Here is a 16,295-nt window from a genome sequence, read left to right on the forward strand (position 1 = left end):
ACCCAGCTTACAGCCTTCTTTTTACTTTTAAATTTTTACCTGTTATTGTCTGTGATATTAGCTTACTAATCTAGTCTGACTGGGTTACTGTGTAACCCTATTTTACCATAATATATGACTATGTCTATTGCAAGATTGTTTTGCTTAAGCCCACATAGCACAGAATATTTATTTGATATCAAATAAACGTTCAATATATCAAACTATGTCAAATCAAAAATTTGATATTTATTTGATATTAATTTAATGTTCAAAATGTCAAAGTCAAACAATGTCAAACTTTGAATATTTATTGTATCTTCAAAATATCAAAGTCAAATAACATCAAATTTAGAATATTATCTGAATATTCTAAATGTTAAAACTTTGATTTTCTCTTTAAAAATATCCAAATATACTAAAGTTTTAAAAATTGTTAGATTTAACTTTTCAAATTTTTTATAGTAAAGAATAATTAGTCCCCAGCCTACAGTTTGTAACATGGAGGTTGGAGGTCAATTATCTCAAAATAATTAATAATAGGAAGGAACACTGAACACTGTAATTTTTAATTAATTGATGATGGATTTTGACTTTTCGCGGGGGGCGGCGGGGAGTTGTTGCAACATCTGATATTTTTCTGAATGTCTTACTACACATTTCAAGAAGATTGAATAGGAAACACAGCTTTTTTAAAAGTTTTGTTTATTAATAAAAAATTCAAACTCTTAAAGATTGGCCTTATAATTTTATTTTTACTAGTAAATTAAACCAAACGTAAATTTAATTTTTTTAAGTGTAATATAACTCTAAAAATATGTTAAGTATCTTGTTTGAGCTTGACTTGGCCAATTCATACGAAAGGTTCAGTTCAGAGAGGAAGACTGACTGAAGACCAAACACCAACTCACCAACAATTCTAACCTAACTCGGCAAACAAAACATTACAAATTACAAAATCCGTCGCGCGACCAGTGGTGGCCAGTTTACTCACTGTGTTGATTTATTTATTAACCAACAAATTGCCCATTTTGAGGGAAAGTACACATTTATGTAAAATGTACCTATGCCAACTAACTTGTTGAGTAGGCTACAAAAGTAGTGAAAATAAACTATGGAAGGAACAAGACAATCAAGAAGAACAAGACATAACCTCAAATAAGTTAATTTAAGTGTTTTGATCTTTTGTTTAGTGTGTGTCACTGTTAGGAGTTGTTTGTGACTGGGTATTGGGCATTGGCATAACATACACCGAACATCTTTTCACGTTTTGATCCTTGGAGCATGTAAGTATAAAAGTATACGTAGTAACATAGACATATTTTAGGCCTTGGCCTTACCTAGACCTAAGTTACTGTCCAAATTAAATTGGCCAACTTATCATTCCTAATGCCTTAAGTATAAATAAATAAATCTGAAACCTCAAAATAGGCAATCTGTTTTAGAGGAAGTATTTTTCTGCATACAAATTAGGCCTAGGCTTAAGCTACTAAGTTAGGCGGCTTGCTTAGTTCTTACTGAACCAGTAGTTTATTTAGCTTAGGGCAACTTTCGGATTAAAATAGTGTTCAATATATAGGCTAGAGGTAGGACTAACTTACTGGTTTACAAGGCAAATGGAATACCATACTGTGTTGTAATACCTTGTTAATTTTGAAATATTACTAAGTTATGTGGGTTATATTTTTACGTCGGTCACTAACTTAAGTTTAGGTAAATTTACCATCAAGAATAAGTTAACTTAATTTAGGCTAGCCTAGGCCTAACTTATTCTACCTCAACCAGGTTACAATTACCGGTAGGCCTATTATAAAAGAAATAGCCTCAGAGCCTATTTGAAATCCCTTTTCATTTTAAACTGAATTGGGGTACACTTCCGTATCTGTTGTCAAAAACAACTAAATGAATATATAACGATCGATATTTTCATTCGGTTGTTTTTGACAACAGATACGAAAGTCTACCCCTGTATTGTCTCTTAGTCTTTTGTATTTTTAGTTGTTGGCTGCTTCCTTTACCAACCAAAGATTAGGCGTAACTAATTTTGATACATATTTAGGCCAGAGAAAGGTATGCATGAATTTAACTAAAAGTAGTTTTCTCCCCATTGTTTCAGTTGATAACTCTGCAGCTTTGGTGGAAGTTATTATTTGGTAGCAGTGAATAATTTACCAACTCTCCCGAGTGACAAAGTGGCTGTCTAGCAGCCTGTAGCCTAGGCTGGGAAGGAGGGATAAATTTTTCTTTTGCAATCCGCATCTGAAGCCAGCTATCTTGCGTAAGTTTTTTTTTTTGTTTATTTACAATCGGGTCATTCCATGCCCATTCATCCAGGTCATGTCACCCATGATCTCAGATTTGGCTGAAATTTTTTTTATTTGTTCATTTGACCATTTTAATAAGATATACCAAGTTTTATAAAATTATCTTGAATAGTTTTTGAGTTATGAATTTTTGAAATTTTGCAAAATACGCTTATAACAGCGCTTCCGAGGCGAAAAGGTTCGGTGACGTTCTTATATAAAAAAATCCATAACTTCTACAATATTTAACATAAAGCAATAGTTTTTTTCACCAAAATGTTCAGAGAAATCAGAGGATTATAGAAAAAATACATTTGGTTGGTTATTTCTTCACATTTATATGTAATGCATTGCTAAATTTAAATTTTGAGTTATTTTTTAATTTACAAACAAAAAATCTTTAAAAGCGATTATTGACCAAAGGCATAGCAGTAACCAAAGCAATTTTTTTTTTAAATTAACCCTAAAGATATAAACTAAAGTAATCTGGAATAAAATTAATGGTTTTTTACCAGCTAATATTTTTTTTTATTCATATAAGTTACAATATGGGTTATGGCGAAGAAATCCTATGAAATCGATAACTTGACTTTGCTATCCAAGTTTAAAACCTCTAATATTCATCCAATTGCAAACAACATCTTTTAATTAAATTACAATGACTTGTCAATAGTCAATACTTAAAATGTATGCACTAACCCTTAGATATTAAATGTGAAAACATGTGTTTTAACTGTAACCGGTACCGTATACTAGGCTGTACATAAAATTAAAGCTGCAGTAAATGATAGGCTATACCAATTATGTACTTACAAAGAAATGTATTTATTATTTATACAAGGGCTTATTTGATTAGAACATTTTTGTGATAATCATAAAGGTCTTTAACAGTAGAGGAGTTACCTTAGTTTTGGATATGGGTGCGTGTGAGCCTCAACATTTTCTTACAATGCAAGTCAGCAGCTTGAACTTCCTTTTCAGGAAAATAATACATCCTCCCTGAGCCTTTAAAGTTGTAGGTGGATTGACACTTGAAATTATGTTGCATAGGCCAGTAAAACAATTTTGCTGGTCCGTATGTAGAAATTTAACTTTAATATCACACTCAATGTCTTTTTTTTCTCATGACTAATCCGAAACACCAATTGTCATCATAAATGCAAAATGTAGTCAACCAAGCTATTGTCCTGTTAGATTTCAGCAAAAACAATTCCTTTGTAATCTTACTAATATAAATGTGAATGTTTGTGTCTTTGTTTGTTTGTTTATGTGTTTGAAGTTCAATCACGCATAAACCACTGGACGGATTGGGCTGAAATTTGGCATGATGATAGCTTACATTCCCGATTAACTATAGGCATATTCTTCGCTCAACCAAACTGGAGCGGAGCCCGAAAGGATTTTTGAGGTAAGAATATGCCTATATGTTAATCGGGAATGTAAGCTATCATCATGCCAAATTTCAGCCCAATCCGTCCAGTGGTTTATGCGTGATTGAACTTCAAACACACAAACAAAGACACAAACTTTCACATTTATATTAGTAAGATTACATAGGAATTGTTTTTGCTGAAATCTAACAGGACAATAGCTTGGTTGACTACATTGTGCATTTATGATGACAATTGGTGTTTCGGATTAGTCATGAGAAAAAAAAAGACATTGAGTATATTAACGTTAAATTTCTACATCCCCACGGACCAGCAAAATCATTTTACTGGCCTATGCAACATAATTTCAAGTGTCAATCCACCTACAACTAAAGGCTCAAGGAGGATGTATTATTTTCCTGAAAAGGAAGTTCAAGCTGCTGACTTGCATTGTAAGAAAATGTTGAGGCTCACACGCACCCATATCCAAAACTAAGGTAACTCCTCTACTGTTAAAGGCCTTTATGATTATCACAAAAATGTTCTAATCCAATAAGCCCTTGTATAAATAATAAATACATTTCTTTGTAAGTACAATTGGTATAGCCCATCATTTACTGCAGCTTTAATTTTATGTACAGCCTAGTATACGGTACCGGTAACAGTTAAAAACACATGTTTTCACAATTAATATCTAAGGGTTAGTGCATACATTTTAAGTATTGACTATTGACAAGTCATTGTAATTTAATTAAAATATGTTGTTTGCAATTGGATGAATATTATAGGTTTTAAACTTGGATAGCAAAGTCAAGTTATCGATTTCATAGGATTTCTTCGCCATAACCCATATTGTAACTTATATGAATAAAAAAAATATTAGCTGGTAAAAAACCATTAATTTTATTCCAGATTACTTTAGTTTATATCTTTAGGGTTAATTAAAAAAAAAAAATGCTTTGGTTACTGCTATGCCTTTGGTCAATAATCGCTTTTAAAGATTTTTTGTTTGTAAATTAAAAAATAACTCAAAATTTAAATTTAGCAATGCATTACATATAAATGTGAAGAAACGACTAGCCAAATGTATTTTTTCTATAATCCTCTGATTTTTCTGAACATTTTGGTGAAAAAACTATTGCTTTATGTTAAATATTGTAGAAGTTATGGATTTTTTTATATAAGAACGTCACCGAACCTTTTCGCCTCGGAAGCGCCGTTATAAGTGTATTTAGCAAAATTTCAAAAATTCATAACTCAAAAACTATTTAAGATAATTTTTTAAAACTTGGTGTATCTTATTAAAATGGTCAAATGAACAAATAAAAAAAAATTCAGCCAAATCTGAGGTCATGGGTGACATTTTATTTTTTTATTGGATGATTTGAAATGGAATGACCCAATCAGACATTAATAATAGGTAGACTTACATATATTTCAATTAGGTTTTCTCAAAGTTAAAATAAGTTATACCTACAGTAGGTAGCCTATTACAAAGTTTCAATCTTAGGTGTTTTTATTTCAATTTTTCTGTTTGATTCGCCATAAAATTTCTTGCTGTGACCTTGTATTTTGTGATGTTGGGGATTTTTAAGTATTTCTTTTTTGCCATAACGGATACAGATCCGCAGAGAACCTGCGATACATTATCGGATGAATAACATTATATATCAATAATTATCCGATTCAGTACATCGTTCCCTATGTTTTTTCATTATGTAAACATCAATTTGAGTTATGATTTGCAGATTTGGTGATCTGGTTTTGCAATATTAATATCGAATCGGATATATACCGTCCGATAATATATCGCAGGTTCTCTTAGGAACTGTAGGTAAGTTAGGCCCTACTGCCAAAACACAACCTAATTCATGATAGGTACCTTTTGGATATTAACGTAGCCTAAGGTTCATCACACAGTTAAGAGAGCTTCTCTTTTTTGTGACCCACTTATATAGGAAGTCTTTGATTTACACTATATAAATATTCCGGCAGTGCTAACTTATGTAAAAGAAAACTGTACCGGTATTAGGCTAGTTGAATTTTTTTAAACGCACACATAGGCCTATACACACACACAACTACATCCGACCGTTGCACTCATTTCAGTCAGTGCTCACCTCAATATTTGTCCGTTTAAGTGACTGAGGATTACTTTTACCACTACCTAGGTCAAAATTTTCAATTTTCAGATTTAGATTTACCTAGCTTTAATAAGGCTACTCAAAAGAAGCAGACCATCAAAATATAAAATTGATTTCACTAACAATTTAATATGTGTACCTAGTTGTAGGCTATCCTGGGTGTTTTATCAGGAAAATGAAAATATACAAATTCTAGTGCTAATACTAATCTCTTATTATACAGAGGCAGTGCCGGTACGCAAGAACACTAGGAGATCGTGGTGTAATGGAAATATATGTTGTTGCTACTATAATCAAGAATTGGCTTCGCCCAGCAAAGTTTAGGATTGATGCAAGGTAAATTTATTGTGTTATTTATAATTTAGGTTAAAGAAAAGATTGCTTATCTAATTACCTAGTATAGAACTTAAATTTTATTATAATTAACAGAGTAGGCTTACATCTAACTACTATGATGTTTTCTTTTCCAATTGTGAATTTTCAGTGACAGGCTATGCAAATGAGCAAAACTTAATTTGCGGTTTTATCCATCTCTTTTTTCTTTATTGTCAAGAACTCAATGCCTTATCGACAAATTTAATTATAAAGTACAGATATAGTAAAAAATAGGTCTTAAAAGTGTCTAACCAAGGGGTCTCCAACCTACAGCCTGCGGGCTACATCCGGCCCTCGTGCAGTTTTATTCCAGCCAGCAGAAAGCCAGCGTACGTTTTTGAAAATTAATATTTTTTATAGCAAACACCAATGATATTCTCCCACAATGGCGTAAACACGTGTGGTCAGGTGGTCTCAGCTATACCGTGATCATCTCCCGTGATCTCGCCAAGACTCATGAGCATATTATACTGCAGTCTCGACAGTGCCGTGATTGTCTTTTGCAATCCCAGCAACACCCGTCATTGTTGTCCCTGTGTCCAAGTTGGCAGGCTAACGTATTAAAATAGGAACATAGTAAATGTCTCTCACTTGCTAATTTTTTCTCAGTAGGCCTAGGGAATATTAGCAGTAGTCAAGTAGCAGCAGATTAATTTAAAAATATATATTTTAAATTGATCCTAATTGGCAGAACTACAAATTGAAATCTTAAACTAGCTAACATTTTAAGTGTCAAATTATATAGCCTATTCTCACAAAAAAATCATTGCACTTTTTGTCAAAGATTTAGCTTAGAATGCGATTACTTCTTAACTGCACATCTTTCGTTAGAATTAGAGGCATTTATAATTTTATTTTATTAACAGAACTATATTTTAGATTATTAAAAAATGGAAACTGATGTAGTTTACTTTTTTATGGATAGATTTTGATAAAATTTGGCAAACTTATTTACTTTATCCTATACTATTGACGTATGCTCAAAAAAAACTTTTTACCTTCTCCATAGCAGCAAACCTAAGCTCTTGTTAAATCTAATCTTCATTCGATTTTTATCTTGTATATTTTTATATTATCAGCAAGTTAGGTTAGCTTATGACAGTTTAATTTTACAATAGAATGCCCTCATTTTGTCCGTAGTAAACCTTAATTCGATTTTTTCACTATCAGCAAGTTTGGTTAATTAGGTTAGGTTAGGACAGTTTAATTTTATAATAGAATGCTCTCATTTTGTCCGTATCACAAAAAGCCTTTACCTTGTGACAAACGACAACTACAATCGCATCGATTGTTGTGATTCGATAGAGTAACAAACAATTAACGTTAGTCACTAAATCGGTGGCGTTTTTAGACGAAAAGTGCTCACCGAGGAAAAAAAGGTTGGAGACCCCTTGTCTAACATATTATATTTTATCTATAGCTGTCTTAGAAAATAACTCTGTTGAACCTCTTTTACAGGAACAAGAGAAAAATCAAGAAGGCAATTTGGGAGATGAAGAAGACCAGAATTTATTTTTTTTGTAAATTGTACATATCTTTTTATATTTGTGTTTAAATAATTTTTAATTAAACTTATTTGATCATACAAACAACATTTTTTCTATAAAATGTTTTCCTTGAATGCAATTTTGTTTTAAACCAATTTGTTTTGTGATATTTTTATTAATTGGATTATTGAAAATTTACTCCTCTTGTCAAAATAGCATATTTTTAAATACACTTTGAATCCAACCAAATTAACATTTAAGGATATTTTTGATGATAGAGATGAAAGAATGGTCAATTTAAAATGTTTTGTCAAATAAGAAATATATATAACTTATATATATATATATATTTACATTTTTGGGTAACCCAAGAACTCTAACAAACTAGCCTACCTATAACTTCAAAATAATAAGTGAAATCAAGGTAAGAACAGTGGACTGAACTGCTATTGTTTTAATCACCATGAAATTTTAAATGCAACCTCATTCTTCTAAACATATTTTACCAATACATAAGACATTTATTTTATATTCAATTTAATATTTATTTAATGTCAAATTAAGCGAGGTTGAACCTAAATTGACCATTTATTTGATATAAAATGAATGTTCGCGAATATCAATTTAATATTCGAATGTCAAAAATGTTATATCAATATTTATCACTATCATATTTAAAATGTGAATGTAAATTCAATCATATTCTCTTTATCATATTTTACCAAAAAATTTATGAATGTCAAATTTTACATTTATTAGATATTCAAATTGAATATTCATTTGACGTAAAATTGAGTGACGTTTGAACCTAAATTGAACGTTTATTTGATATCAAATGAATGTTCGCGAATATCAATTTGATATTCAAATATCAAAAATTTGATAGCTATTTGATATCAAATAAATATTCGGTGCTATGTGGGAGGACAATAAAGGATTTCTGATTTATTTAATATGCAGCTGGTACCTGTGAACCACAGTATCGTAGGCAGGTGCCTGTTCATTGGTGATAGGCTTCAGGAACATGGAGGCGTACTTGTGAGTTGCCAGCCGGTTGTATACCAACATGATGGACTTCTTCCAAGCGCGATTATCTTTGCTGTCCTCCCTGTAAGATGGGGGTGCTAGATTAGATTGGGTAGTTTCGTTTCACACTTACAATTTTATTACTCAGCAATATAAATTTGCTTAGGCCTACACTGTAAAAGTTTTACAAGAATAAAAACAAATTACATAGGCTAATGTTAAACATACATTAAGCAAGGACTAAGTTGCCACAACAAACTTCAACACTAATTGGAATTTGATGCATCGAGTGAAACTAGGCTTAAAAAATACATAGACTTAGAAGGTAGAATTGTTGCTTTAATAAAAAAGGTCCAGCTATTCATGACATGGTTCATAATTAATTAATTGTAATACACAGGCTTATGAGTCGGCAGGAGTCAATAATTTGCATTGTTGTTGACCGTAAGCCGGACTAAATAGTGGTTGTCCTAGCACCAAACAGCATAACATGCGTTCACGTTGAATCATATTAATCATGCACCGTAAGCTTGATTACCAAGCAGAAAATTGTATGTAATTCTTAAATATATTTTCCATGTGAATTGCTTTCTGGATTTTAAAAACTTTTGTTTTAGAGGTTGAAAAATATTACAGTTTAAGTCAATATATTTATGTAGTTTGGCAAAATAATAACAAATAAAATTAAAAAGTAGATAGCAAATCACATCTGCAGTTTCAATAGCTTTAAAATTAGATATTTTGCAACTTTTTATCTTAATAAACAATGCCGTAATATGCTTCAACCATTAACATTGTCGTTATGGGCGGAAAATCCAAGATGGCCAGCGGTCCTGCCGACTCTTAACAAGTATAGGCCTATTTGATAAAAACTCAAGGAACAGATTTCATTTAAGTATTTTTGATGTATAATAAACTGCTTTTACAGATTTTTTGCAGCAACAGTGATACGTACTCTAGTTTTCCAGGGCATTTATGACTAAGTAGCCTACATATTTCTGAACACGTTGGCTAATCCTGAACTTATAATTTTACTGAAGTAGAATCTTTAGCTTATTACCGTACCACATCCATATATTATAAAACTTTAAAACCCAAGTGCTAGTCCACTGTAAAATTGTTACAGTGTATGATCAACTTGTATTATTCACAATAACGTTACCCGCATTCATTTCCATTTTATCTATAGGCTGGAAACTGTTTTTTCCCATGTTAATTGAACATTCTGGAACCGGGTAGAGCATTACTAGGCTAAAAAAATTAAAAACTGTTTCCTTTGCAAAACGGAACAGTTAGATACAATGAGTATACTACATACAGCAACTGAGGAGCAGGGCTGCTAGGTTTAGAATCAGAACACACACTTCCACTGATGAGGCGCTTCTTACTGGGTCTCTTGCCTGCGTCTTCCTCCTCCACACAAGGAGAGGCAGGCTTGGACTCCTGCACAAGACAGGATACAATGAGAAAATAACACAGTGAAATATCAAGTCTAACTAGTAGGGACTTACTGTAAACAGAATGGGTAAAGACAAAACAAAATTGCTTAAACATTACTGTAGGCCTACTATTTTTGTTCAGAATTAAGTATAACTTTTAGGTAATTTAGTAGTGTAATTAATTGCTTGGTACTAACTAATTGACTTTCGACTGTAAAATTGTTAGTTTTGAATTGACGCTTTGTTAATTCTCCAATGTTTTTGAAATGTGCTAATGGTGTTTTGTTTGTGTTAACACAAGTAAATATATCGCTGACCTTGTTTTCATTGATTCTAGATGCAGCAATTTTTTGCAAACAATTTGATTGCCATATTTTGTGTATCAAATCTCAAATTCAAATTTTGTTCATGAACTGTTAAATATTGGTATCAGTATTGACACTTAGGGATTGATTCATAGTAGGTTTACCAATGTCCAAGAACCAGTGATATCAACAATCTACCAATTCCTAATTGTAATCATAGTTCATTTCAGTAGGCTTATGATATCAGTTTGCAGACTTTGCTTACGTCTATTTGAAAAAGGAGTTTGCAAATTAAACAAGGAATATATTTTTAACCTTCTTACCAACTTACAAAACTTCTTTACTGAACCGAAGTCTGTATTTTATTCTCTGTATATTTCCCAATCACACAGATAGCCAAAATCAAGGAAAATGAAGTATCAATTCAGATCAGTTGGAACCAAAAATCAACTACCTAACTAGTATTTGAAATCAACCCCTAGATCTAAATAATTAATATGTGTTTGATAAAGCCCACATTATTCTATCATAGAATGTGTTCTAGAGTATAATCTAACCTAACATTTATCTTTTTTGTTTCTAGCCAAGTTTTAGGGTACTTACAATAATTTTTGCAGTCATTTGGTAGGATGTGGAAGGGCTGTCTTTTGAATGTTTATCTTCTTCAGTTTTCACTTCAACCTCACTTTCATATTTACTTGAAAATAACAAAACATTTTCAGTATAAAAGATATAAATTTACAACTTACACTAAAGCAGACTACAGGGAAACAATTTGTTGGTATTTGAATCAGTGTTGCTTATTTCTGTCGAATTACGATAGCTGTAACAAAAATCTTCTAAAATTTCTATCAGGTTGTTTTCATGCGGTCTACTTAGGTTATTTTTATATTATTTTTGTATCAGTCAGTGTAATGTTTTCATTAAAATAATTCATTATTATTATGCTACTACTAACACAAACTTGATGCAGTTTAAAACCTTGCTCCAGTTAATATATGCAAGAAAAGTGTAAACCCTTTAACTTGGGCTATGTAGGAAAAGTGTAAACCCTTTAACTTAGGTGAAAGTAGTGACAATTTCTACTTCAACCAAGTGAAACAGTTTTAGAAGCTGGATTTGTCAACAGATTGACAGCTCGAACAGGCCGTTTGATTCCAGGAGCCTCTATAGAAAGGGTTTGTTTCAACAAGCACCTCCGTCTTTAGAGGATCCTGGAATTTAACAAGACCCTCCGTCTTGTTAAACTTACCAAGCCTCACAGCCTGTTGTCATTACAGACATAAGCCCCGTTCACACGGGGCGAGTTTAAAAGCTACACACCGGCTTTTTTACACGCAGCTAGTAAAATAGCTCAGTGTGAACGACGAACTCGCTCAAAAGCTGCTTGTAAAAAGCTCTGGAAAAAGTTGACGCTGCCGCTACTTTACACGCCAACTCGCCAGCTTTTGAGCGAGTAGGCGTGTAAAGTAGTCCAGTGTGAACACAGTTGCTTGTGCTTGTGCGCATGTTATTCAAAGATGTCGGAGGATTTGGTTCAAGCTAGCTACTGAGCGTGTGGAAAAAGCATCGTGTGAACGACTACAAGCGCACTCGCCAACGTCTTTCTACACCTCTGCGAGTTGGCAAGTGGACAAGCTCCGTGTGAACGAATACTAGCACACTCGCCGGCTTCTAACACGCTGGCGAGTAGCTTGTAAACTCGCCCGGTGTGAACGAGGCTATAGCTGGTGAAATGGCTAAGCTGATAAGACGGTGGCTTAAAAGTTGCAGCTTCATAATGGTCATTTTTATACAAAACTACTGATGTTTACCTGGTGACAGGTGTAGAAATGGCATTACACTCTTCCAAGACCGGAGTGCTGCTGGTACTGGAGATGGTGGATTCTTTCACATCCGTCACCTCCATCCTGTGACTGCTGCTGACTGAAAACAAAACTAAAGATTTAAAATCTATACTAGGTCAAGTCCAGCATGCGATTCTCAGGTCCTCACAAGAATACTAATGGTTTAAACAGTAAAACAACTGGGGTAGGATTGTGTAAACAGGAAAACATTTGTTGAGCAATACTTAAGGAAATAAAAGATATAATTCACGTACAATTCCTTATAGGGGAAGATGTTGTTTATGTCCTAAAGCCAGATTTAAGCTACTAACACACAAAACCAAATGGCTGTCGGCTAAAATCATCCCCAAAAAGTGCTCCCCAAGGAAATGTTAAACTTAATGCACTTTTGAAAGAGCCAGATCTACTCTGGAAGAAAACACCAATTTTAAATTCTTAATTCAGATATCTAAGAACTTTTTTTTTAATTGGACCTAACGACCTAACCAGATAATCATCTGCTATGAAAAGTAGGCTTCCACAACACAATACCAGGAAAATCAGTAACATTTTTGTCTAAATAAATGAATAAAAGAATTAACAAATTAATGAATGAATAAGGCTAGATAACCATAGTACGAATTTTACCTGGTATGTTCATATTTCTTAATGATTCTTGCAAACGCCTAAAGAAATAAATCAATAAAAATCTCCACAAAAACCAAGTGATAATCAATCAAACAAAACAGGCAAAATTACAATTTAATATTATTTACATGGCAAACAACCAAACACAGTGTGTAGCACCTAGAGGACATTATGTAACTCGCACGTGGACGTTGTGCAACACAAAACAGCTGAGCTAGCTGTCTCCCTACTCTGAATCACCAGTCCTGAATCAGAATATTACAAGGAACTGGCAGCTTTTGTGTAGTAGAAGCTGACAAGCTAGTTCATGCTAGCTGAACTATACAAGATTGTATAGCACTTACAACTTCTGACAGTAAAACAAATGTAAATAAATTTAAGTTTTGACATACTGAGATGATTTTTGGTAAAATAAATTAGATGTCCATATTGGCCTAACGTGATCAATGAAACCTGAACTCTACAAACTCTGGAAAGGAAATTTATAGAACAGCCTCAATTTAGAGAGATATTACTTAAAAGTTCATAAAGACCGCCATTTTGAATTTTTTTACGTTATAGATTAATTGCCATTACTTTTTTATTTACTAACCAATTCTCACATATCAAAGTGTTATTACACTTGACCATGAATTTTATTTTTTAAATCTGCTACTGTGTATAATTTTTATTTAGAGACTCGCTATCAATTTTAGGACATTTTAAAAGACTGCCATTTCAAAGTTTATAAAGTTAGATAAAAATATTCGTGGAGACATTTAATTACAAAGACTCTACCGTGAATATCAAGTATCATACGAATATCACCAACATGCTTTGAATCTTTTATGACAGATTATGGATAAGTTAGGCCAGAATGTAAAAAAATTACTGGAAATCCTTAACTTATTTAGGTATATTTAGGGGGTAATTGGGCCCTGTAGTGATGTGTCAAAACCGAATCTCAAGTCTCAAAACAATCAAAAATTAAGGAAAAGTTTCGGTTTCGAGATTCGATTACCAAGTTTCGAGATTCAAAAGTTTAGAAATTGAAGATTTTGGCAGTTTTATCTTTGAAACTGCTGAAATTTTTTTGTGCCATTGTTATTGTTTTTAACACTGTTTCCAAACAAGCTGGTAGCAACAGAGCAAACATCACCATTAACAGTAATAAAACAAGTAAATTTTATCCTGATCTTCAAAAGGTATCTTAAATACTATAGCCTAACTGGGTACAATTCAGTTCCACATCAATATTTACTAAACACAAAGAAATATTGACCACTAAGGCCCGATTTCACCAAACTTTTAAACCACCGTTAAGCCTTGCTCTAACTGCAGTTAGCTCTTAACTGACGAAATCGGATTTCAACACTCGCCGTTAGCGCTAGTTTAGACTAAACCGTCGTTAGATAATTAACTGCCCAATTTTGACCGGTTAACTTCTTTAATCTTCCGTTAAGTAAATATCAGCTGGCTTTAAGTTTAAAGTTTATATGGAAAGGCGAAATGGTAGAAGAGAATACGGTACGAATTAGCTTTTGAAAGTAAGTGATGTCAATGAAGAAAAGCCTATGTTGTTCGTCTAACTAAGGTGGATAAGAGAAAGGGTTAATTATTTGATTTTAATAACAAAGATGAAATTGATTTTATTATTAGATATGAACTATCAAAACGTTTAGCCTTTATCTTTAGGAAATGAATACAAACTACTGTAGTGGTTTGTGTTTAGGCTATCCGACATAGTGCATTGCTATAGGTTATCCCACAAGGCTTTTAGTTAAGGCGTATATCTGTGATCAGCGACCGCATTGAACTGTTTGGCGATCAAGAGCCGTACTCTTACATCCCGGATAAAAAGAGTGTCCCGGCTCTTCTACCAACATTATCACATTTATTATTTCATTGAACGAAAAAATAGGCTCCCTTTCCTTCTCCCGGCTTTGGGTAACCCTAACCAACGTTCAAACAATTGTTTTGCGTTCGGTCAGACGTAAGTAAACCAAAATCTAAACCTAAATTGTCATTATTCTGCTAGTATTTTATAGAAAATAATTATTTTGGTGTTATCTTCATTGTGTCTCGTTCTTCTAATTCTTTTGACTCCAGTTTTTTTCACTACTTTAAATGTACCAAACTGGTTAGTGAACAAACAGAATATTGAACATCCCTGTAAAAAGTTGGATTGATGAGTCTTGACTCGACCGCAAAACTCAACCAATTTGTTCCTCGAATATGTTTGATCAACATTGCTTTGCCTTTATTTACTTATGGTATTTATTCTTGCTTTCTGTTGTTATTTTGCTCATAATCTATTGTATTCCTGTAAGCGTGCTGTCTCCAGTTTTGTTTTCACTACCTCATAAACACTGATTTATTTTCTAGGTTATGTTTACTTGCTCCCGTAACAGCCCGGTATTATGACAGTTCACTGCCACTGCCACCTGGATTTTACTCTAAACTCTCGTTTATAAAACCAGCGTTAGTTTTGACGCGTTTTCGTTGGTGAAACCAGATTTCCTTAACTGTGGTTTAAATCATCGGTTAGTTTTAACCGAAGTTTAACTAAACCATCGTTAGCCAGAATTTGGTGAAATCGGGCCTAAATGTTCTAATTAATCTAATATTCATGTTTATGTTGGTGTTAGATATTAATGTTTTTTTTTTATGGAAAATTATGTTGTATTGGGTTTTAAGATTATCAGTCACATTCACATATTTATGTTATGTCTTGGTCGATCTCTTTCAGTTTTGATTGCATACAACATTTTATGATTATGTGTATTTTTCGCGTTTAGGTTTTGAGATTCTAGATTCGGGATTCGATTTTTAAAGTTTTGGTTTCGGTTTTGAGATTTGAAATTTCTGGTTTTGACCATCACTAGGGCCCTGTATAGTCAGCCACAAATGTTTGAGACACCCTGTAGGCCTATACAGAATATCAAGGCTAGATACTAACCTGTATTGTCTAGATCAGACACTAGAACCTCCACCTCATGTACTGTAGTGTCTACTTCTTCCTCCACCACCACAGCCCCTCCTAGACTAACCATCTCGCCTCCCACTTCCAGCACGGCCCCTCCAGGCTACAGAGACAATTATCAGGTTTACAGCAATAACCAATAAATAAATAATCAAATATTGATGTTGTGGCACAAACTATTAATAATCAACCCATATTGAATATGTTTAAAAGTGCTATCGGTACTGAAAATTGAGAATCAATCTTTCAGGTATCAGTATCGGTATCGAGAATCGATAAATTTTTATATCGACACATCACTAGTCAAAAACTATATTTTTCCCCTTTATTATTTTACCATTGATTATTTTTATTATTTTTTTTTATATTTACTGTGATAGTTGATATGATATCAAAGATGCTGGGGTTAATGGAAAATTGTCCTTTCAGTT

The 16,295-nt window shown here is 32.9% G+C and overlaps 1 protein-coding gene and 1 long non-coding RNA gene across 3 annotated transcripts in view; one reads left to right on the forward strand and one right to left on the reverse strand.

The window, feature by feature from the left end:
• The window catches only part of LOC128993534 (bromodomain-containing protein 8-like), a 46,456-nt gene that overhangs the window by 3,846 nt on the left and 26,315 nt on the right, over positions 1-16,295 (reverse strand). For both annotated transcript variants that reach the window (XM_054417506.1, XM_054417505.1), the window contains 5 exons: positions 15,841-15,967; positions 12,243-12,354; positions 11,032-11,125; positions 10,003-10,127; positions 8,626-8,766 (listed from right to left, as the gene is read on the reverse strand). In XM_054417506.1, the coding sequence (XP_054273481.1) occupies positions 8,626-8,766; positions 10,003-10,127; positions 11,032-11,125; positions 12,243-12,354; positions 15,841-15,967 (599 nt within the window). The remainder of the gene's footprint in view (positions 1-8,625; positions 8,767-10,002; positions 10,128-11,031; positions 11,126-12,242; positions 12,355-15,840; positions 15,968-16,295) is intronic.
• On the forward strand, positions 1,179-7,731 carry LOC128993535 (uncharacterized). Its single transcript, XR_008490766.1, has 4 exons — positions 1,179-1,265; positions 2,096-2,257; positions 6,020-6,132; positions 7,630-7,731. It is a non-coding gene; the product is annotated as an uncharacterized LOC128993535 (long non-coding RNA).

Source organism: Macrosteles quadrilineatus, unplaced genomic scaffold, assembly GCF_028750875.1.
Source record: "Macrosteles quadrilineatus isolate MER2022 unplaced genomic scaffold, UCM_ALF_1.0 Scaffold_4__1_contigs__length_99947679, whole genome shotgun sequence".
NCBI lineage: Eukaryota > Metazoa > Arthropoda > Insecta > Hemiptera > Cicadellidae > Macrosteles > Macrosteles quadrilineatus.